Here is a 23,375-nt window from a genome sequence, read left to right as displayed (position 1 = left end):
GCGTTCTGATGCTAAACATTAGCATCCATGCTAAAGAAAGCATGACTTACTGTCACAAGCATGACTTACTGCCTTCAGTATACTAAACATGGGTAATAAGTAAGGGAAATAGCTAATACCTCATTTAAAGTAAAATGCTAATGCTAATGCTCTGCCTTGCTGCGCAAGGCAGAGAGCCCTAACCTGAGTGAAAAAGATTATGCAGGATAATCTTCTTGCACTGCCTATGGCAGTGCACTAGTGGGGAACAATAAAATGCTAATGTTTGTGATGTTAATGCTCTGCCTTGCTGCGCAAGGCAGAGCCCTAACCGGAGGGAAAAAGATCATGCAAGCTAATATCATTGCAGCGCCAGTGGCACTGCATTAGCCACAAACAAATCTTAAGGCTTTTATTTTGAAGTTTTCATTGAGCTTGAGATTGGCAATTTTAAATTGCAAGTCAGTCACTGCTCTCCTTATGCATTGCTATGGGCAGGCCCCAATAATCATAATAATCACAATAATAATAATGATGATGATGATTATTATTATTATTATTATTATTATTATTATTATTATTATTATTATTATTATTATTATTATTATTATAGTGTTTTTAGTGTATCATAGTGTTCCCTGGTGCTTCCTCGTGTATCCAGCAGAGGGCATTGTGGTTTCATTTATTGAGAACATTGCGTCGCCGACATTTACGCAGTCAAATAAATATTTTTAGTGTTTGCCAGAGACTTAGAGACGATGTAAAAGCAGCCTGCCAGTTCAGATTATTAAATTATAATTTTTTTCATTTCTTTTCTTTTTTTTATTGTTTCTGCCCCGCTCTCTGTGACAGCGGCAGCACCCACTCTCACTGTGGACGTGGTCAGTTGGCGTGTCCCGTCTTGGAGTGACGGATCGGCAGACCTATGATTCCCCCAGAAAGCGTTAGCTTTTTTTTTTTCTTTTTTTTTCTGCACTGGCCCATTTTCTGACTAACTGTAACGTTAACTTTTTTTTTCCTACACTGTGACCTGTGTACACCTCCAACAGTAGAAGGGCAGACGACAGCCGGGTCTCAACATGTCTGTGGCGGGTTTGAAGAAGCAGTTTTATAAAGCCAGTCAGGTTTGCAAAAACTTTTCTAACCGTTACCGTTAGCAGCTAGCTAAAATGCATGTAGCATTCCGAGCTAACAAACAAAGTGAAGCTAAACGCCGCTTCGTTTAGATAACGGTGGATGTTTTTGACAACTTGTTGTTGTAGTGGGTGAAAATGTTGCAATTACTTTTCATTTGCTCACTTTATTTTACCGTAAATTTGATAAAAGTCACTCAGACGTCAAGTGGACGTAAATAACTGGTGAATAACGCGTTGTAAATCTGAAATCTGCCCTGTAAATATATGTATATATAAATATATATATATATATATATTTTTTACAAACTACAACAATTTAGTTTGTGTAGGTATCCAAACTGGGGAATCTTGGATGTGTTTGCTGAAGGAAGAGTCATGTTGTAAAAAGAGAAAACAACATCGTAAAAAAAAGCAGCGTAACTCTTAAGGGTTGACCAATGAAAATGTGATTTTATAACTGCTTTTTAAGTAGTACAACATTTTCTCGAATGTATCATCATATTCAAAACACAAATATCTCATTTTCAATCCTGGTTAGTATGTTTGAAAACCTGCTTTTCCTTCCAGTACACATAGTGAAAATCTACGTTTGTTTTCTTGTCTCAGCTTTAATGTGAATGTTTTTAATTTGGGGCATCTCTCCCAGTCATGGGAGGAGACTGTTTAAAAATTTTTTTTTTGTCTGTTTTCCCTACCCCTGCTGATCTAAGCAGGAAAGACATTTGGTTTCTGCTCCAACTTCCTGTCAGGAACAAAACCAGATCCCTGTAGTAAAGGGAAAATATTGTGATTTAGCGGCTGTTGTGTAGGACAGCTGTAGTGAATGCTGTAGTGCAAATGATCAGCAGAAAAAAAGAGATAAAGTAGGTCCGTGCATGAGAATTGATCCAAAGGACGGATGCAGCGAAGGGAAGGTGGACAGTGTGTGCTTTCTCTTTATTTCACTGCATTGCAGCGGCTTTTCTTGCCAAAACTCAGTGCGAGGCAATAACACTCCACATAGCTCAGATTTTATTCACAGGAGGAAAGTTGGCTGTGGAAATTATGTATGTGCTTACAGGTTGTTTTATTTTCGTTCGTCTTTCGCTGTCTCTGCCTTTTTATTAAACAATAAATATTAACCCTGAAATGTCTCTCAAGGGTGAAATGATATACTGGTTGAAAATTCTAATAAATAAATATGTTACAGGGTAATACTGGTTAAACACAAGAAGTAATTTGTCACAGAGTATAAAATTGTTGATACACATAAAGCTTAGAGTATTTTTGTATGACAGGTTTTAAGATTTGACAGTGAATCATTTTGGTTTCTCAGATTTAATGATTCCCACGTTAACCTGACCAAAACTGTAATTTTTGTTGCATTACATTGAATTTTTTTGTATAAATGTGAGTGGCCATGATGAGTCACAAAAGAGTGGCACACACATTGCAATTTCTGTATTCTTTGAATTGTGATGCCGATCATACTAAACCACTGTTCAGTCTGGAAGGATTAGTCTAGATTAGTGAGTGGTGTGTGGATCTGATTTGGGATTAAGTTGGTTTGCAGGAATGATATTTGTAACATAACCCTCAGATTGCTTTTTGTTGTCTTTAATCATTCCTGACAGGTGCAGGTTATAGTGTGATGCTACAGATGCAGGGCAGTCATGATGATACGTTTTTGCAGATTATGCAAATATTGAGAATAGTGAAGAGGTCTTCAATATTCTCAACATATTGAACATATTTTATAACTGCGTATTATCCAAATGGAAAGGCGATGGAAAGGTCTACTTAGTTAATTTGTGTATTTACTGATGAGCAAATTTCTTCATGAGGTGAGACTGACTGTAAATGTCCTCCACACAGATAACGTTGAGACAGATACAGCCTTGGTCTCTTATCGACACACCGGTCAAAACAATGGCGCCGTCCATGGTTGCAGCTCTGACTGAAACCGGAGACTTTTCTGAGAGCTGAAAATGACCTGGTTTCACAGCCCATGAAAAATACCACAATAACTACATCTTATTTTCCACTAGCGGAATGGCCCTGACTTAAACATTTTAGAAGGCTGATGTTTTTACCAGAGTGCAGAAAGCCTACCGAAGGAATGGACGTCAGCTTTCTTTCAACCTGAAATGCTGCTGTGTGCCTGGACACACCAGAGCTTTTTAACATGTGGTCAGCTGAGTAATTTCCTCTTGACATCTAGTTTTCTCAGGTGCTATGTTCGCAAAGCTCTATCATTTTTAGCATCGACTTTAAAAGTCTGATTTTAATCCACCGCTCCTGCGCTCCTATTTTGTTTTTGTATTCTGCACTCCATACTCCTTGTTTTGCATATCATAACTTCAACGTGAATATCATCATGCATGCTGAAGTTATTTCCTTAGATTGTTGTTTGTGAGCTTTAAGCCACTGAAGGTGTTTTGGTTTTCCTGGTGTGTCAGCTCTCTCTGTAGAAATCAGCTTTGCAGGCTTTGTCAACAGAGAAAAGAAAGAAAATTTGATCAAAGCTTTGTGATAAGGGAGAAAGAAGTATTTGGATAAAACACAATTATGAAGATGAAAAAAGGTCTCTGTTAGACACTAATCTCTCTTTGTAGCTCTTTGGTTCGTTTATACCAAAACGCTAACAATAGAATTTTTATGCTGCATTTTACGGCTTTTGTTTGCATATGAGTAATAATTGAACTCCCCTCATGTGCTGCCTGCACACAGCAGATGCATAATAGCGGTGCAGATTGAAGATATCAGCATAGGGCACTCTTGTTTTGAAAAGTATTTCTAAAATTTAAGGTGGAAAAAATTTTAAAGAACAATGTTAAACCATGTGACCAGAGCTGAAAGTTTTAAATATTTGTTCAGTTATCACACAGAGGTCACAACTTTGAGTTGCATAGTAGATGAATAAGCCAAACGTTTGGCTCTCTGTAAGAGATGATTACATTAAAGCTAAGAAAATGAACATAACCTCTTAAACTATGAACTGGATGTTTACATTACACCATTCTATACAAGAGTTTGTTCACATCTTAAAATACTGCATGGTAGATTCTATTGAAAACATTTACTTCAAGGAAAACTTTGAAATCCAAATGGAACTTAAACAGTTTTTCTTTGTATATATTTTTAGCAATAGGTAAGAATATTTTTGTTTTTATTTTATTTTTGCCTGTGTTACATTTACTCTAATGCTATGGAAAATGTAAACCACATTGTGCTGAGTACAGGTGTTGTTCAGAGTTATATTTCCTGTTCACAGCCTCAGCTTGACTTTAGTATTTGTACAGCTAGAAATGTTTCCTGTAGGAGAGGAAATTTTAAAGTTAACATTGGTGTGGTGAAAAGAGTAAAAGATCTGTTGCAAGCAGCTGTTTGTGTGTTTTGCACTGTTTTAAAATGTATTGTGATGTAGATTTATTGCAGAAAGTGATGCAAACTACAAGGAGTATTTTGGGGTGGATTTTTGCTGAACAGATCAGAAATATAAAACAAAAGAGTGATGTATCAGGGGAAATTTGGACACAGTTGTCTGTAGCTGAGGCTTTTATTTCTGTTTTAGACTTTTACGTTGTTTTATAATGTATTTAAAGAGAATCATAAGAGAGTGTCTTTAAGATGCTACATGTTAGAGATAAAAGTATCTAAGTTAACTGGTCAGAGACTCCTTTTTCCTTTTTTTTTACACAAGTCATTTTGCTTCACGGGTTTTGTTACACCGATAAAAGGTTTCAGACGCTGAACTGCATCACTGATGCAAATATTGCAAAGCCACTATTTGGATATTCATAATGCACTTCCGCTTTTTTTCCTCTCAGATCAAAGTCACAAATGTAGTGATACTAAATTTGCACTAAAATTGTCACGTCTCATCCTTTGTTTCCCGTCACTCTTTCTTTCTCCCCTGTAGATGGTTAGTGAGAAAGTTGGTGGCGCAGAAGGAACCAAACTAGATGATGACTTCAGAGACCTGGAACGGGTATGAAATATGTCACAGAATGATTTTACACAGTACACAAGCAGATATTATACTTTTTTATGGGAAAAATAGGACATTAAATGCAAAAGTTTGATTTTTTCTTTGGTTTTTGAAGTTTAGGCTTTAGACAAAATGGAAAAGTCCATAAAGTGTAATTGTCAATTGGACTGAAAATGTAAAAAAATAAAAATGGTCAACATAACTTTTGCATTAAACACAATTTCTACCTTGTTAATGGAATCTGTGCTCTTTTGCTCATAACGTTCCGTTTTCAAGACACAACAAGCAGTTTAAGGACATAATAGAAAAAAAATCAGAAACATTTGGTGATTCTTCCCAGATATCCAGCATGCTCTGAAAAAACAAAAAAACAACTTCTTAGAAAAAATAACTTTGGAGGTCATGTATCAGTGCAAACATTACTCTTGTTAGTAGCATAATTAGCATTTGGATAGATCTAAGTAAAGATTATTTCCTTATCTCCATGTCGAATTTGCCAAAGTACAGATGCAACATGATGTTTTTTGCCTGCTGTGTTTTGCAGAAAGTTGATGTGACCAGTAAAGCAGTAGCGGAGGTGATCTCCAAAACATCGGAGTACCTTCAGCCCAACCCAGGTTTGAAATAAAACTGCTGCCATTGATCTATCTATGAAATTGTAATTTGAGTAATTTCTTCTTCATTTTACCTCTAAAGCATCACGGGCAAAACTGTCCATGTTGAACACCATGTCAAAGATCCGTGGTCAGGTGAAGAATCCAGGCTATCCTCAGGCTGAAGGCCTGCTAGGAGAGTGCATGGCCAAGTATGGAAGGGAACTCGGAGAAGACACTAACTTTGGTGAGATGTGTAGATGTCCTTGTTTTTTGTTGTGAATCCTCAGCAGTATTTTATTGTAACTTTATAGTGTTCCAAGTAGATGCATCTGGTTATTAAATGTTCTTTTGCGAGTTGCTTGGAAGCTATTCACACAATGTATATCAGGTTCTTTTTGTCTATTCGAACTATTTCACATCCATGCATTAATTTATTTACGCCTTAAAGGTTGAACTGAGTGTTTGTCATATAATATTACAAATTATGTTTGACTCTTAAATATCTTTGTGATCCAGGGGCTGCTCTAGTGGATGTAGGAGAGGCCATGAAGCGGTTAGCAGAAGTGAAGGACTCTCTAGACATCGATGTAAAACAGAACTTTATTGATCCATTACAAAGTCTGTGTGACAAGGACCTTAGAGAGATTCAGGTAAAAATGTACTTTTGATATGAAATATTACATTTAAAAAGTTCTTCTGACAAATAGCACAGGCAACTAAGCTGTAACTGTGACCCCATTCAGCATCATCTGAAGAAGCTTGAAGGCCGTCGGCTGGATTACGACTACAAGAAGAAGCGTCAGGGCAAGATTCCAGATGAGGAAGTTCGACAGGCTCTGGAGAAGTTTCATGAGTCAAAGGAAGTGGCTGAGACCAGCATGTACAACCTGTTGGAGACTGATGTAAGCACTTCCCACAGTTAAACCGTCTGGTTTTATTTTTAATACATCAGAGCTTGTAACTACATCCAGAAGTTTAATTGGGTTTTTTTTTTTCTGAGCTTTTTTATTTACCTATTTTAGTCATCCTTCTACTCAAGTTTCTCAAATTACTTGTTGAAGTAGCATAGTTTTGGCTTCTCACAGAAATGTTTATATCATTATGTTGTTTACTTATTGTACTTTGGTATTTACTGTGTATAATTTACCTGGTTCATGGAAACTTGAACTTTATTTATGTCATCAGATCATTTGCTACTCTGTGAAAGTTTGTATTTTTCTTTCTGTCCCTTATGGTGTTTTGTCAAACACACCCACAGGGCAAACATAAACTCTGCTCATTAGATCTATAAAACTTAACCAAACACACCCACTATACACATAGACAAACTATAGCATTTAGTGGTTCACCTGTGATCATTTAACCTATCGGGCACGGTCACAACACTTGGAAGAGTCAAATACTTAAGACTTGTAAATGGCTGAATTTAAGGAGTCCAGTCATGCGATATTATATATCATGTATTTTGTTAAGTCTCCAAATCAGTCATTTAAGATTAGGTTTTTGTTCACACTGAGTCTCAATTTCATGTAACAATAATATTCACCAAATCAAAATTATCCGTATGCTTGAAAAATTGGTAGCTTTGAAGTGCAGCCAAATAACACACCACACAATTTATGCCCTACATTAGTGTTCTGATTTTTGTCCTACATAACTAACGCTGCAGTGCGTTTGGGGCCGATTTTCTTTTTTTATTATGAAGCCGCCTACGAATATACAGAAGTATACAGCACCACCATCTATCGAGACAAGCTTGTGATTTATGGTACATTGAGGCTTTTATTAGTATTTAACACTTTCATAGCTTTTTCACTGAAATTAAGTAAATCTGGGCAATAAATACATGGATATGTTCTGAAAAAAGATGAGCACACACACAAAAAGTTGTGTTACATGTCACATTTATCTCCCAATTTTTCTGTGCTTATTGCTCTAAACAGAACCTCCTGCGAGCTGGTAACCTTCTATTTAAGGGACCAGTCCAAACATACTAGCTCTAGGAAGATTTAGTTATATTTCTGTAGTCACCAAGTCTTCAAAACAATCTGTCTGCACTTTTCTTTCTTCCTTTGTTTTACCCACCACAGCTTCTCTTGGTTCTTTCTTGCTATAGAAATCTGATTTCCTCAAATATTATTTCTGCGTTTTAGCTCATTGTCTTTTTTCCTCTTAATTCAATCTGCAAACTTTTCAGCTAATAACAACGTTAGCACTACAAAATGCACGTATGAGTGTGTTTTCCGCAAAATCACAAACGTTACACCAATAACAGAAATTAGGATACCAGGTGATTCTTGGAAAATGCTGTGATTGGGACTCTAATTTCAGCTTTCTGTCTGTCAGGGTGTGGGAATGTTTTACAACGTCTGTATTAGTAATCTTGTTTGCTAAAAGTTCAGTTTTGATCTTCAGACCTCCTACGACGTTATCCTAACCTCTTAAAAACTGGAACATATTTTGTTGCAATTAATAGTGTAATGATTTGAATGACATTCAAAAAATGCATCATTTTTGGTTTCAGCACCTTGTACTACATACATAATTGATATTGTAACATTTGCTTAAAGTTGCTCTGCTCCTTGTATGAATGGAAATAATCATAGGCCTGCCATTGCAAGTTAGTTTTGGCTATTAATATGCTGGTTTGCAGCATTTGCTACATAAACACTTCTCCTTCTGCAAAGAAAAAATACCCACATAAAAATAGATGTCCAAGATAACATTAGCTTACATTTGTCTGGATCTAATTCTGTTCTGAATGTGGGAAGATGCTGTTGCTTTTGAACCTATTGTTTTCAAGTTTGGTCTGTTTATCTCTTAAAATGACATCCTATTGCATAAACTCAGAAACAGGAGTCTGCATGTCTTTTATGACATGTTTGTGTGTGTGCAGATAGAGCAGGTGAGCCAGCTTTCATCTCTCGTTGAGTCTCAACTTCAGTATCACAAACAAGCCGTCCAAGTGCTGGAGGAGCTCTCCGATAAACTGCAAGAGAGGTTGGTGCAGAAATCAAATCAAAAGATGCGCGCACAAAGCCAAAACGACACGTTTTCGTCAAGTGACTGTTGTCTCTGCTCTGAGACACTCCAAATCTGCACAGTGAATTTAAGCTAATTCATTTATAAGGATTGTTTCCAATGTCATTTCAAACAGGATGACTGAAGCTCAGTCTCGGCCAAGACGAGAGTACATACCTAAACCCAAACCTATCTTTGACTTCGGAGAGAACAACCACTCCAATGGAGGTTATACATCTTCAATGGCACCACCTCCCTCCCGCAACTCAGGTAAGACACAGATTACAAAATCAATAAATTTATTGCACTCTTCAGATTTCAAAACCTCTGTGAAATGTGACTGGTTAGATATGTAATAAGATCTGCTTTCTCAAACTTCCAGAAACAACAAGGCATCCAGCTGTTTCGATAAAGTCAAATAGATGATTGCGTCAGAGCATTGTGTCTTCAATAAAGTTCCCTGAAATCTTACAGGAACACTGTATGTTGCCAACATGATTACTCAACAACTGCAACTAATAAGTACCATGAGGGGAAAAAAAAATAGAGAAATTCCTCTACTCCTCTAGTCTGATGAAGGCTTTTATGAATGTTTGACTTTTTGGATGCTGAAGTGACATCACTTAGCTGTTGACCAATGTCAGTGTGAGCAATTGGTGACTCTGGCCCACCCTGTTATCTGGCTGGCCTTTCTCCCACTGACCTTGTTCCTCTTTTCCTGTGACATCAGCAGAACAGTCCTTTCTCTCTGCAACATTGTCCTTTCGGAAGCTAGGATTGTGTGAGTCACCGACTATGTGTCCAAGTTGCAGCCTTGGAATGATGCATTAGTGTGTGTATGTGTGTGTGTGTGTATGAGTGAAATTCTGATTAGATTTTCAGGAAATAGATGCTTCTTTGTGTGGTGTGTATTCTTTATGTGTCTTGTTTAGCAACTGTATGGTTTTGCTTTAATCTCTCATCCTATCCTTTGGATGCCAAACTAGACTTCAAAGTGTGATTTTCATTACATTTTATAGATCTAATTACCTACCTTTGTTCTAATAATGTTAACTCTCAATTTTAAAAAATATTGCTGTCTGATTTTAGGATATTTCAGGGAAAAAAATGGTTAAAATTTACCAAAGATCTCTTCTTACTCTTGCCGCTGCTTAGTTTTGCATGTAATATATCAATGCTGCATTACCATTTCTATCTGAATATTTGTCCTCTGTTTTTATAACATCAGAGCTGTGACACAGACTGCTGCGTGAAGCCAAGCATATAAAAAGAAGGCGATTAATATAAATAGTTCCTTATGACAGGAAGGCTGTGTGAGGCTACTCTGTAGTTAAAATTAATGATTGAAAGGATTAACCAGCCAACACGTAACACTACTTCAGAGCTTTTCTCTTCACAAATAAAAAGTTGGATACTTCTGTTATTTTGTTTGAATACAGCTCATAAAAGTGGATGTTTTCCAAAATGCTGTACTTCTGAACAAAGAAGAATAAAGCTGAGGCTGTGATGATCACACAGTTTTTTTGTATCCTGTAATTTTTGGTAGTTTGGTTTATTTGTTGCACAAAGAGTAAGGATAGTTTAAAAAGAGAAATATTTGTCTTTGAGCTGTTTCTGAGAAACTCGTTTCATTTTACTGTTCATGTAGGGGGAAAAAGGCTAGTTTGGTTTGTAATTTTTAAAGAAACATTGGAATTGAGTAAAATTAGTAAGTGAGGTCTTTACAAAATTGGTGAAAAGAATTATGATTGCACGAGTTTAGGACAACATAAATGCGTAATGTCATTGTTTAAAATTGCGATGACAATTTTGATTGCAATGCAGATGTTCCTCCCCCCTCTAGTCATCATTTCTTTACCGCTCTTTAAACTTTTGCATGCTGGTCACCAAGCTCTAGATCAGCTGTGGACAATAAAAGATTTCCCCAGTGGAAAAATGCATTATTGGCAAGAAGAGTGCCTGAAATGTTGTAGCTCAAATGCTGTACCCAGATTGTGATATTGCACATACTGAAAATGCTATGATAATAATAATCATAATAAACGAGAATTGCAGGGATCCGATTGTTTTTGTTTCCATGTCAACTAGAGATTTGCTCTGTTTTCGCTGTTCCTCTGAGCAAACCCATCTGCTGCCACATCAGGATTAAATTTCTCCCTCAAAATTTGGAGCTACATGTGAGCTCTGCTGTGATGTTCTGTAACCTAGAAAGCTACTCCAAAGCAAGCCGACTTCTCGCTCTGCAGCAGACAGGCTGTCTGTTCGTTGATGCCAGACAGTTGAAAAACTCAACCGCTTGGTTAAAAGTTTAGATTTAATCTTGCCAAAATACACATCTATTTCTACGTATGACAATTTTATTTTTTATATATGTAGGTTTTAGGATCTAATTGTGTAATAACTTACATGCCGAAAGATGATCTGTCATATCTAGCAATGTATTAACTTTTCCCATTTAGGATTGAATATTTACAAATATTTTCAAAGCTGATCCCATTTTTTTTTTTCTTTTTTTAAACGGTTGAGTTAAGACACCTATAATATTGTCCCCCATGTTTGTTATTGAAAATGTGTTAACACCTCCCTAAAGTTGTCTGTATTCTTTTGCATTAAATGTTATTTTTCTGCCCGTGAGCTGATGATATTGTATTGAGTGAACGAGTGTGTGACCAAACTCTCCCCGTCTCTAGCCTGCCCGGCAGCATGTTGTGCGAACGTGATACAATGAGAAAATTGTTCAGCTGCAAAAAAAAGCCCGGTTTGTCTGTGTGAAAATCTCTGCTGATCTGCATGAGGTCAGAGACAAGAGAGAGAAAGTAAAGAGAACAGGGGCAGAAATCTGGTTTTCAGGGATGTTTATACTCAGAGATTTTTCCTGGCAGATCCCCTTAACTTGTTTGAAGGCTGTGTTAATGTTACACTAACATCAAACGTTTAAGTTTCCTGCTAAAGATGTGCTGCGTGACTCAATTCTTTCATTACTGGATTTGATTTGGGACCGTTGTTTTTCTCTGCTATTCTCATCTTTTCTTCTTCTCCGTCCCTACCAGCCCCAGAGCAGCCGAGCTGTAAGGCCCTGTACGACTTCGAGCCAGAGAATGAGGGAGAGCTGGGCTTCCACGAAGGCGACATCATCATCCTGACCAATCAAATTGATGAAAACTGGTATGAGGGCATGATAAATGGCCAGTCGGGATTCTTCCCTCTCAACTACGTGGAGGTCCTCGTTCCATTGCCACACTAAAACAAACAAAAATGCTAAGAGAAGTTGAGACGTGTGAACAGTGTGGTGAAGAAGACGAGTGAAGACATGAGATAGTCCACAAGGGTTTCATTTTCACTTTGAGCTTCATCGCCATCACCAGGAGTGAGCACTTTTTGTAAACACAAGATCCAGATGTGATATCAAAGCAGAACACCAACGTTTTCCACAGAAAAGAAAAAAAGCAGCCAGACTAGGACTGAGACAAAACATTTTTATCGTGCATCTGACAGTAAACAAGAATTTTCTGGGGACTAACTGTTGACAAAAAGATGAGTAATAAATTTTCATCACAAATAGGTGACAGAAATGATTTTAAGTTCCCTTATAATCATAGGTGGATTGACAGATCCGACAACAGTCTCTGTGACTCAGGTAGGTGGTCAACCTAACAATAGAGTAGCTTTGTAGCTCCAACTTCACACTGACTCTCATGAGAACTTGACTGAAGAGTATAATTGCAAAACAGAAAATATTTGCGATTCCGTCAGAGTATTGCAGTGCAAGCCTTGACGCCACCTTCTGGCCTGACAGAAAATTACTTCCACCTCCACTAAATTGACATTACCCATAAATAAATATTGTTGCAGTAGCTGTGTAACAAAAAGAAGCTTGTTGGCAAATAATCATATTTGGACTGTTTTAAAAATTTGGCCTTACTTCATTTTTTTTTGTTTTTGTTTATTTGTTAATTTCAAATGGCTGTTCAGCAGCCAACATATTTAACAGTAGTTATCTTTGTTTTCAGTGTTTCCGTTGTGATGCCTTCACCATTTTCAGGAATCTGACTGGTTAACGTTGCGTGCGAGGAAATGTAACTGCACCTTGGGCTTCAGAAGAGATTAACATATTACAGACATTCTCTATCATTTTACACAGACCCAAAGGTAAATGCAGAGGTTGCACCTTTTTGTCAGTTTGTTTAAATAAGGAGGCAGAGCCAAAAAGTGTAAAAATGCAATAGAAACATTCATTTTAAATGGTTGTTCCGCCAATAATCCTATAACACAGGCATGTATTTGTGTAGTTTTTGACCTTCTTATTGAAGCATGTTCAACATTTTTTCCCCCTTTATAAGGCCTTTTTGAGCCCTGTTCTTGGCACCACGTAACATAATACAGTGGCTGAATAGATGACGCTGCTGGCAGCGAGCTAGTCTTTTATATTCACCACTAACTGCTTTTTCTGTCTGTCCTCATGTCTCAGATAATGTGAATCCGATCATAGTCTGAACCTGTTATTCTGTAAGTTGGACATGATAGATGTGTTATTGTCTCTGGCTGACTGTTCAAACAGGGCTGGCTTCTTGTTCTGAACCGTCCAGATCCGCCGGTGAAGTCTTACCCAACATTCACAGCTCGGTGTGTGAGAATGAGAAATATTTAAAAGGGAAAACATCCGAGAGAATCGGCATGGTTTTAAACCGCTGTCCGCCTGGATGAATTTAAGCCACAAATTGTTGCCAAACGATTTATCTCTGAATTGTAAAGGTTGTCTGTGGAGTTCTAATTGTGTCAGTTCTGTGCTTTTTAATCATTTTCAGCGTTTTGTGTCTTATTTCGTCCCTTTCATCTCAATTCAGCTGCCTGACTCTTCCGTCACTGTGTGTGGTCCTCATCCAATACGTTTACATCTCTGACCATGCTATGTCTCAATGTTTGTATGTAGTTCAAGGCTAACAGACATGAAAGGTGCTGTAATGATAACGTTATTAGTCAAGAGTCCAGCATGCATGTGATAGTGCCTTTGGAGAGCAAAAGGGGAACTAAGAGCAACCAAATCTTACGCGTTTACTCAGAAGTTGTAATGAATTGTATTGCTTTCGTTTCTACCCGTTGGCACTTTTATGTGTGCATGTATGTGTGCACGTTTCTGCACACTGATGACACTACAGGCAATTTCCTGGACATGTTCAGACTGATCAAATATTTCATCAGTAGATCCATGGAAACTGTTTTCTATCTTTTTAATATATTCAAATCTTTGTTTTCTGTTTTAAGTCACTTAATTTCTTAAAGGGCTATGTAATTGTTTAACCAGTCTTACATCCTCCTTAAACTGCAATAAATGAATCTATAGTGTTATTTTTTATATAAGAGACCTTAAAGCATTTCAAATAATCATTGCATGTAGACCTATATTACACCTTGTATGTACCCTAGATTTAATTTACTTTTTGTTACGCATACAGATTTTACCTGCAATATTTTTTTTATCACAATATTTGTATGTGCTTCCTTCTTATTTCCTGTTTACCAACTTCTTACAGAAAATAAAAGTCAAAAAAAGTAAATGTTGAATTTTTATGTTTGAATCAAGTCAAGAGGAAAATATCAAGTTTTTCATTTTGAATTCAGACATTAATTGTGCTCAGCAAAGGTATTCAAATCCCTTAAACCAAATTATCTTGTCATGCTCCAACTACAATTATTGATCTTTTTTCAGATTTTCTATTTTAGTGAGTATTTTTGTGTTAAACTTTCGAGTAATTAAAAACAAAAAAAGTATAGCAATTACAGGTGCAAGTTATTTGGGCCAATTTTTACAAAATAATCCAATCTACTAACATTAGTTTTTAGTCTGCACCTACTGAATTTAGGTATATAATTTGATTCATGATCATGCTTTGATTTAAACAATGTCTTTGTACAGTTACCAGGGTTATTTGAGCCGTTTCTCTACATAATTCTCTACGACCCCAGCCTGTGAATGTTTCCAGTTCTGTACTCTTTCCACTTCATAACACCATTTTGGTTTGTACTGCTCTGTTCCATTATCATTGCACTGGGTTTCAATTAGGCATTTCTGAATTTAGTTTGGAAAAATCTGAAAATTGTGTATTTTTCTTCCACTTTGTAATTTATGCTCCAAGTCAGTCAGTGTCATAAAAATCCTCTTCAGATGAAGTTTTAGGCTGTGACTGAACGTAATAAACTTCAAGTATGAGAACACTGTTGTAACAATACATATACAAAATGAACAAACAAACAGTAAGTCAAGTTTAAATGGTTCCAGTGTGTATATTTTAATCCTTAGTGGGTCACCAATCAGCAGGCTTAAGGCATAGCTCTGTCCGCATTCATGTAAAACACATAGTCAACAGTAAGTAATAAATACAGTACAGTTCAAGAGGAAGCAAATATCTGTCTTAGCAAAGAGTGCTCATGTTCCACACAACCTGATAAGAAGACGTTCACGATATAGTGCACCTAACGCACAAACACGTCTGTTTTATTGAACTAGTGGATATAATCGCACCACAACCCTTAAATATGAGTTCAGGAGTATAAAAGGGATCTACTGCACAGTAGTGTTTAGGTCAGACACCAACACCATTGCATACATTGTTGGTGTATGTTTCACCGCGTACCCACAACTACTATGCCCATTGAGTGTATAAAGGTAATTACAAGACATTTAACAGTGCTAATCATCCACATCTTAATATCTGAAGATAAGTTCAGATAAAGTCACAGGTCAGTATATAGGTCCATTTTTGACAAGCCGAAGGTCTTCTACTGTCCATATGGTGTCCAGTTAAATATATATATATATTTTTTTAGTGGATCGTGTTTGCTTCAATTTTTATTTCCATCCTTATAAAATGCAGCTCAACCACAAACAGCAGCTACCTTCACATATTTAGCACCCGTCCAGTCCAGGAAGTGTGTTTAATGCTGTATGAACATTGTCACTCAAGCTTCAGATCATCCAAGGTGTCCATCTTTGCATTTTTCAAGCAGAATTTAACTTCAACTCGGTCAAGTCAGTGACGGCATTTTGAAATGCAGCCACTAGACAGAGGGAAATGGCGTCACAGGTGCAGATCAGATCTCAGTGTGTGGTGCTCAGCTGACTATAGACGTGCTCTAAGATCTGCGAGTAGGCCTGGTCTTTGGGGGCGTGGCAACTCAGAGAGCCCTGCAGAAACAGACTCATTATCAAACTCACTATCAAACAGACTCTTTGATAAAGAGTTACTGGTAATTGTTTGATTTCTCTCTGCATTACCTTAACCTTGTCCAGCATGGTTGTCTCAGGACACCAGTACTGTTGGAACTGGACCAGGTCGGGCGCCGTCCTGTAGTAATCAACCAGAAGCATCTGTGGAAATTGAAGAAATAAAAAAAAAAAAAAAAATCATGAATCCTCTTAACTGTGTCTCGCTGCACCTAAAATTAAATCATACAGTTTTGGCTTTATATGTATGAGTCGGCATCAACAGTACCATCTCATTGAGAACGTCGCTGGTGAGAAAGTTGTCCTGTACATAAGTGACTTCCACAGCGACAGGGATGCCATAGTCATTAGGCCTTTGCTACAAACAGGAGGGAAAACGATTTTGAAAAACATGAGCAAAAATGTCTTTATCTTTCTGAATGAACATAACAAGACTCACATGGCAAACCACAAAACAAGAAGGTGAGAAGTGAAAGTTAGTTTCCGACCTCAGGTGGCGGTACGACCCAGAACGGCGTTATTGTGGATGCCACGCCTTGATTTCCGTGGTAATACGGCCCTGAAAAAGGTGAAATTCAATTTAAGATTTTTAAGTTTAACTCAAGTTGAAACAAGAAGGTTTATTCAGGAATAAACTCACTTTCATTCATTCTTTTGCTGCAAAATTAAACAGAAGTCCATACAGGAAACCAGTTTCACAGCAGCGATAAAAATAGATATCTACATGTACTGTATAAACAGAAACATTTTTTTCTTTATGCCTGTCTGACATTTCCTGTTTTAGATCAGTTAGAATGATCAAAATAATAGAATATCATAAGATAGTTTTATACTACTCTCAAATTCAGACAGTTAGATGTATTTGCTCAGTATTTTGCAAAAACATCTTTTAAACTGTGTCTGAGGCACAGATTGAAAGGCATTCGGGGGTTTATGATGATGACTCCAAATCATCCACTGGTCCTTTTGCCACTTTGTAGCCAATTTGGAGGAGTGAATGGACTCATTTTCAAGTTTTAATTTCCACTCTGATGCCATAATATTTTTGTCCTTGATCAGGGAACACGCTTGATGGGCTCTGCAGTCACTGTTAAATCAGATCAACAACCGGCCATTTGAGTGGTTACTGACCACAGATGATGCCCAGACAGGGCTGGAAGCCATTGTTGGAGCCCTGCAGCCTCAGCTGATGATCCATCTGGGAGTCGATGTCCTGCAGGGACGGCAGGGCGGGACCTCGCGGGTGACTGTGGTACCAGCCCACCAATGACAATCCACGCATGAACAGGTTCTGACATATCTGAAAACAAAGGCAAGCCTCCTTTTTTATTAATTTGACAGCACATGGTTAAACAGCTGACTCTTAACTCACTTTCTAGTTCATGAACGGAGGAAACGTAATTATTAAAAAAGAACAAATCTGCAAAAGTTACTTTTTCTCCTCAAAGATATTGTATATATTGGAGCAGGAATGAATGCCTAAAACTTTCCAAAAAGAGTTTGGCATTTTTCTGTTTTGTTAATTAGCCCAGCTTTTGGCCCAATATCCCACTTGTGTGTGTGCAATGTATGCAGTGGGTTGATCAGAGTGCATGTTGACAAGTAATGTTTGCTGATGTCTCACCTCCTCTTCAACAGCTGACGCGGAGTCTCTGTCTGCCAGCCTGGTTCGACAGGGGAAAGCCCTTAGAACTGTCAGCACTAAAAAACAGAGACACTGTTTAAGATGATGAGCACAAAATTTGACCTTCTGCCATTTATTTTTTTCGAGTATCATCGTGCTCACATTGTGTGTTTGTGTCCCATCGCCCTCCGAGGTACCCCACCACCTCACTGGTGGTCAGGTGACAGTGGAAATCCTGCAGAAATGCAAACAAATAACCGACTTTGCCACTTAGCTTCTCGCTAATCCATATGCTGCTCAGAAGTATCTGAAAACTGACCATTAGCAGCAGAACATTACTGGAGACGGCGACATTGAATGGCTGGAATCTGTTGATAGCCGAGAACGCCGACAGCTCCACAAGCGTGTGTGGATCTCTGCGGATGTTGCAAAGTGTGCATCACATCGCATATGTATATATATTGAAATACTACTGTAATGCAGGCAGTACCTGGCTGCATCCCTGGTGCCTAAGCTGCAATATCTGATGGGAATCCTCTCCCTGTCAGCTCGGCGTGAAACCATTACGTCTGGCAACAAAATGAAGATGTTAACAGCTTTTAATGGCGATCAGATAGAAGATATGAGGAGAGAAGAGACCATGCAAACCAGATTTGTTGTTCTTGTTCTTCTCGTCGGCCTGCACGGCCGCCTTCCCTTCCTCCTCATCCTCGTCATCGTCTTCCTCACTCACCATGCTCTGCAATCATTAGGAATGCATCGCGAAAAAGATGAATAGGTTATCAGAACAGACATGATTCTTGCTTTTAAGAATTTCTCCATAACTGAATAAATTGACAGATTTTCTTTTTGTCATCAGCAAAGTTATTGAAAAAACTGTGTGTAAACAATTAAATAGTTTCCTCATGATGACCAACTGCTTTGACACTTTCCAGTCTGGTTTTCGTGCTCACCACAGCACGGAGACTGCCCTCGTAAAAGTATTCAATGATATCCATATAAATACGGACTGGAGAACCACGGTGCTGGTTCTGTTGGATCTCAGTGCAGCTTTTGACACTGTCGACCACGACATATTATTGAATCGACTTGAAAGTTGGGTTGGACTCTCTGGTTCGGTGCTCGACTGGTTTGAATCCTACATAAAGAACAGGGTTTCTTTGTTTCAATTGGAAACTTCTCATCAAAGAGGTCAAAGGTCACATGCGGGGTACCCCAAGGTTCAATCCTAGGACCCCTCTTATTTAATATTTATATTCTCCCACTAGCTCAGGTCATAACAGGAAATAATATTTGCTACCACAACTATGCGGATGACACACAGCTCTACATTACGATGTCACCAGACTCTGAACCCATCCAATCACTGAATAAATGCTTAGAGCAGATAAATGTGTGGATGTGCCAAAACTTTCTCCAACTGAACAAAAATAAAACAGAAGTCATTATTTTTTGGACCTAAAGAGGAACGATCTAGAGTCAATGCACAGCTTCAGTTATTACAACTAAAAACTAGCGATCAGGCCCGAAACCTGGGAGTAGTGATGGACTCGGCTTGAACCTCCAGAGCCACATAAGACAGTAACAAAATCGGCCTTCTATCACCTGAAGATCTCCAGGATTAGAGGACTAATGTCTCAGCCAGATCTAGAGAAACTCATTCATGCGTTTGTCTTTAGTCGCATTGATTATTGCAACAGCGTCTTCACAGGCCTGTCCAACAAATCAATCAAAGAGCTGCAACTGATCCAGAATGCTGCTGCTCGCGTTCTCACTAAAACCAGGAAGATAGAGCACATAACACCAGTTTTAAAGTCCCTCCACTGGCTCCCTGTAGCTCAAAGAATAGATTTTAAAATACTGTTGTTAATTTACAAATCACTGAATGGTTTAGCACCACAATACATCAAAGATCTGCTGTTGTTGTATCAACCTTCCAGACCTCTCAGGTCTTCTGGTTCTGGTCTGCTCTGCATCCCCAGAACCAGAACCAAGAGAGGAGAAGCAGCTTTCAGCATCTATGGACCAAAAACTTGAAACAAACTTCCAGAAAACTGTAAAACAGCGGAAACCCTGACTTCCTTCAAATCTCAAGTAAAAACGCACTGTTTTAGAGTTGCATTTGAAATGTAATATGTATGGATTTGATTTTGTGGATATTCTATGTTGCATGCCTTTGTGTTTTGTGTTTATGATGTAAAGCACTTTGAAATGCCTTGTAGCTGAAATGTGCTATACAAATAAAATTTGATTTGATTTTGATTTTTGATTTGCAACTTATTATTTTGAAAACGTTGTCCACATTTGTCATGTCACATCTACAGATTATTGCATTAGCAGAAACTATCAACTCTAAAACTGTTCAGAAACACTTCGACCCAAATGTGGATTCAAATATTTGATTTCAGCTCTAGAGTTCTAGGGACACTTGTCTCTCCTCACCATGTCTGCACTGGGTTGATACTTGTGCAGCCAGGTGGTCTTGTATTGGGCCAGCTTCTGCCCCCGGTACCGCACGGACGCCCAGCCGCAGCCGGACTTCTTGGCCGGGTTCACCAGACGCTTACAGTGTGTCGCCCAGGCGCTGGGGGAGTTGAAGATCTGACCCGTCTCCACCCATCGGATCTTGCCGTCGTTCAGCAGATCCCCAACAAAGTTCTTGCCCTGGGGAAGAGGGAGATGATGAGATTACATCCACGGCTATATTCTTCACTCTACAAGCGATGATGTGTGTTATTACCAAGTAGTGAATGGCCAACACGCCGTCTCCAGGCTCCACCAGCCCATCCTTCAGCAGCACTCTCAGGGTGATGCCCCGCCGCGTCAGGAGGGAGCCCCTTCCGGAGCTGGACCGAAACTCTGCCTCCTCGCCTCCACTCAGCTCCTCCTCGTCCTCCTCGCCTCCATCCTCCACCACCTGCGGGGAACCTGGCGGTTCTGATCCTGAGGACACAGACAGAAACAGTTCAACCCAGAAAACGTGCTCAGGTCACACGTAGGAGCAAAAAGCAAGCATCGTGGCTTGTTATGAAGCACGGATGCTTTTAAAAGTTACTCTTAAGCTGATAGCAGGAAATTCTCACATATCAAAGTTAAATCATGAGGAATGATCCATTGTTGTAATGAGTGTGACTTCAGTGTAATGGCAGCCTCCATCACTCTGCACTGCCGCATGCTGCTACATAAATAGCACACTTAAGGCAACCCCCAAGAGTCGCTGTTTATCTGCAGATCATCTCAAAGGACATTTTATTAATTACAGCTAAACCGTGCTGGCTTTTATTGCTTCCACTTCCCATTACAGGGCAAGGCTCAGTCCGCAGGAAGAGGCCTGTATGTACGCCGCTTTCTGCTCCCCCCCACCTTCTGTTAATTTCTGTCAGAATCACAATTAAAAGCCCTCTTTCATTATTCTCACCCATGTCTGTGAAAGCGGCGGAGAGCGCCTTTAAATCCAGCTCGGTCCAAAAGCCGCTTTCTCCCCGGACACTTGAAGCCGGAGCTCTCCGGGGTTCTGCCTTTCCACTGAGACACTTCGCCTCACTGGCTCCGGCTATTATTCAAAAACATAAAATGAAGGCGTCTGTGGCTCTGCAGCGTAGTTTCCTTGTTGTGTTGCTTTAATGTCAGTTCCCCTCCCCTTTCTTTCTCCCTCTCCTCGTCCTTGTCGCTCTCCCTGGTTCCTCTGAGCTGAACGGGCTGGTCTGCCGTGCAGCAGAGCCCATTATTCACCTCTTCGTTATCATTGCTAAAAATAAAAATTAAAAAATATATAAAAAAAAACCTAAGCAGCAACTCTCATGGTGGTGCTGAGTAAGTTTTAAAGCGCGATAAGAACAAAACCCGACGGATTTAGCGGTCAATCTGCGTTTCCTGCGGAAAAACCAAGAGACTCGCGCACGTGAAGCGGCCGCTGTTTGTGTGTTTTTTTTTTTTTTTTTTTTTTTTTTTTTTTGTGCGTCGAAGCCGCTCTGAGGCGTCTCGGTGCTCACAAGTACAAGGCGGTGTTGTCTACATTATGAGTTCTGCGGGGTTCAATCACAAACCAACGTGACGCGGCGCTTTCCTTCGTCGACATTGAGCTGTGTCTTTCTTTATCTCCGAAAAAGAAGCGCATTTACCGGGAAGCAGCCTGCGGAGGGCAGCAAACCTCCCCGGCTCCACTTCCTATCACACCTCCATCTACTGGCAGCACGGACTGAAGTCGGCTGTGGCTGCTGTTACGGCGCCTTGAAGTGGTTTTCATCTCCTTGAAGATTTTGAACATTTGCCACAGTTTGAAGAACATCTCATATTCCTGTACAGGCAAATAGACCAGATGTTGCTAGTCTGGTGGGTTATTCGATGTCTGTAAATATGCACATAAGCAATAGAAAACTTGCTTGACTGCAAACTTCTTTTGGTGAAATTCGCCTTTCTTGCTGCCCCTGCATCCAACACCAACATTTTCCCTGGTTGTATGTTTACTGTTTAGGGTTGCGGTCCTGCTGGAAGGAGAAACTTTACCTCAGTCTGTTCTCTAACAGGTTTTCTTGCTCTGTCCAATTTTTCCATAAAACCTCTCCAGTGGTTTTAATGGAAGAAAAGTATCCTCACAGTATAACGCCAACATGTTTCACAGTGCGGATGGTGTTTTCAGTGTCATATGATATGCATCTGGCTTTGATGTGCAACAGTGTAACAGGGCAACATTTTAGACAATAGCCAAGAATTATCGGAAGAAAGTGCATTCACTTGCGTTGTTACATGAAGAAGAATGGCCGAAAACATTGAGTTTCTTCACGCATTTTAATTTTATGCATTCAAAGATTTGTAAAGCTGTTAGAGATGTGACTGAAAAAAGTATTGTTGCTGTAACTGAACTGAATCAGGAGGCTTGAGTACAAATGGAAGCCACACTTTCTAAAATAATAATGAAAACAACAAAATGAAATGTATCCACTGCACAATTCTACACTTCTTTGTGTTGGTCTATCAAAACAATCCAAATAAAATACATTAAAATTTGTGACTTCAAAATAGAAAATGATGGAAAAATGTTCAAGGGGAAATATATTCTTGCCAGGAACAATATGTAGATTAGATCATTTAGAAAATTCAAACATGTCTCAGAAATGTATTTTCCATCAGTCACAGTATAATGCTTTCTGAAATAATTGAACACCTGTGTATTTGGTTCTCTGGAAGGCTGCTGGTAGAAGATGAAGAACGTTCTGAAGAGTTTTTCCATCTTGGAGTGACCCAAGAGCTTCTGCTTAAGCAGCAGAAAACACACCGATTCTCAAATAAAATCCAGCCTAGCCTTGGAGGAAGGCCGACTTAGCTTCAAAACACAGCCCCATGTGGTTTCTAATGATTTCAACACTGTTTCACTGCACATGAATAGCCACTTTTTATAGAAGACGTAGCAATCATTCAAACATATTATAAAATATCGTAAACAGGATGGGACAAACAAAGGATTCATTTTGCTTTGCAGTAATATCAGTTCCAGTAGGGACCAATAGTTTTCTCTGACATAAAAATAAAGACAAAGCCACATAAATGCCCATACACATGTACTAAAGTTTCTCAAGATGGATTGACATACTTTTGGTTTCTTTCAGTTTCTGATGAATTTACTGTCTCTAAATGGATTCTTTCTTCTCCGTTTAATACTTTGTTCGTTTATTCCCAGTGATTTAAGAACATGATGAGGGAGTCTGAGGTTGCACCCCATTTCTGTCCTTTGTGAGGCTTTTCCTAAAATGTTTGTAGTTTAAGTGAGGCTAACACAAGTTAGTGTAGTTAGTTAGAGTAAAAGGTCAAAGGTCAGAAACTTATTTCT

At 38.8% G+C, this 23,375-nt stretch overlaps 2 protein-coding genes across 5 annotated transcripts; one reads left to right on the top strand and one right to left on the bottom strand.

Moving 5' to 3' along the window:
* Nucleotides 1-717: 717 nt before the first annotated feature.
* On the top strand, nt 718-14,257 carry sh3gl1b (SH3-domain GRB2-like 1b). Of its 3 annotated transcripts, XM_055049833.1 has the most exons (10): nt 718-1,103; nt 5,017-5,085; nt 5,630-5,702; nt 5,782-5,925; nt 6,198-6,331; nt 6,425-6,583; nt 8,578-8,681; nt 8,839-8,972; nt 9,436-9,483; nt 11,753-14,257. In XM_055049833.1, exons 1-10 carry the CDS (start codon nt 1,059-1,061, stop codon nt 11,944-11,946), a joined length of 1,104 nt encoding a protein of 367 aa, XP_054905808.1. In that variant the 5' UTR covers nt 718-1,058; the 3' UTR covers nt 11,947-14,257. The 3 variants fall into 3 exon arrangements, with proteins under 3 accessions (XP_054905808.1, XP_054905799.1, XP_054905791.1); XM_055049824.1 differs by lacking the exons at nt 9,436-9,483; nt 11,753-14,257 and adding an exon at nt 9,085-9,173 and having other exon boundaries at nt 719-1,103; XM_055049816.1 differs by lacking the exon at nt 9,436-9,483 and having other exon boundaries at nt 720-1,103.
* A 707-nt stretch (nt 14,258-14,964) lies between these two features.
* mpnd (MPN domain containing) lies at nt 14,965-21,701 on the bottom strand. 2 transcript variants are annotated; one of them, XM_055049802.1, is made up of 13 exons: nt 20,967-21,699; nt 20,289-20,491; nt 19,991-20,212; nt 18,197-18,287; nt 18,039-18,117; nt 17,868-17,964; nt 17,711-17,783; nt 17,549-17,625; nt 17,056-17,224; nt 16,413-16,483; nt 16,193-16,282; nt 15,976-16,068; nt 14,965-15,885 (listed from the first exon to the last, which is right to left on the bottom strand). In XM_055049802.1, exons 1-13 carry the CDS (start codon nt 20,968-20,970, stop codon nt 15,799-15,801), a joined length of 1,356 nt encoding a protein of 451 aa, XP_054905777.1. In that variant the 5' UTR covers nt 20,971-21,699; the 3' UTR covers nt 14,965-15,798. The 2 variants fall into 2 exon arrangements, 1 of the variants encoding a protein (XP_054905777.1); XR_008607249.1 differs by lacking the exon at nt 14,965-15,885 and having other exon boundaries at nt 16,048-16,068; nt 16,364-16,483; nt 20,967-21,701.
* Nucleotides 21,702-23,375: the final 1,674 nt, after the last annotated feature.

The sequence above is a fragment of the Poeciliopsis prolifica genome, unplaced genomic scaffold, assembly GCF_027474105.1.
Source record: "Poeciliopsis prolifica strain line A6 unplaced genomic scaffold, Auburn_PproV2 SCAFFOLD002, whole genome shotgun sequence".
Classification (NCBI taxonomy): domain Eukaryota; kingdom Metazoa; phylum Chordata; class Actinopteri; order Cyprinodontiformes; family Poeciliidae; genus Poeciliopsis; species Poeciliopsis prolifica.
This window is presented reverse-complemented; position numbering and strand designations above follow the sequence as displayed.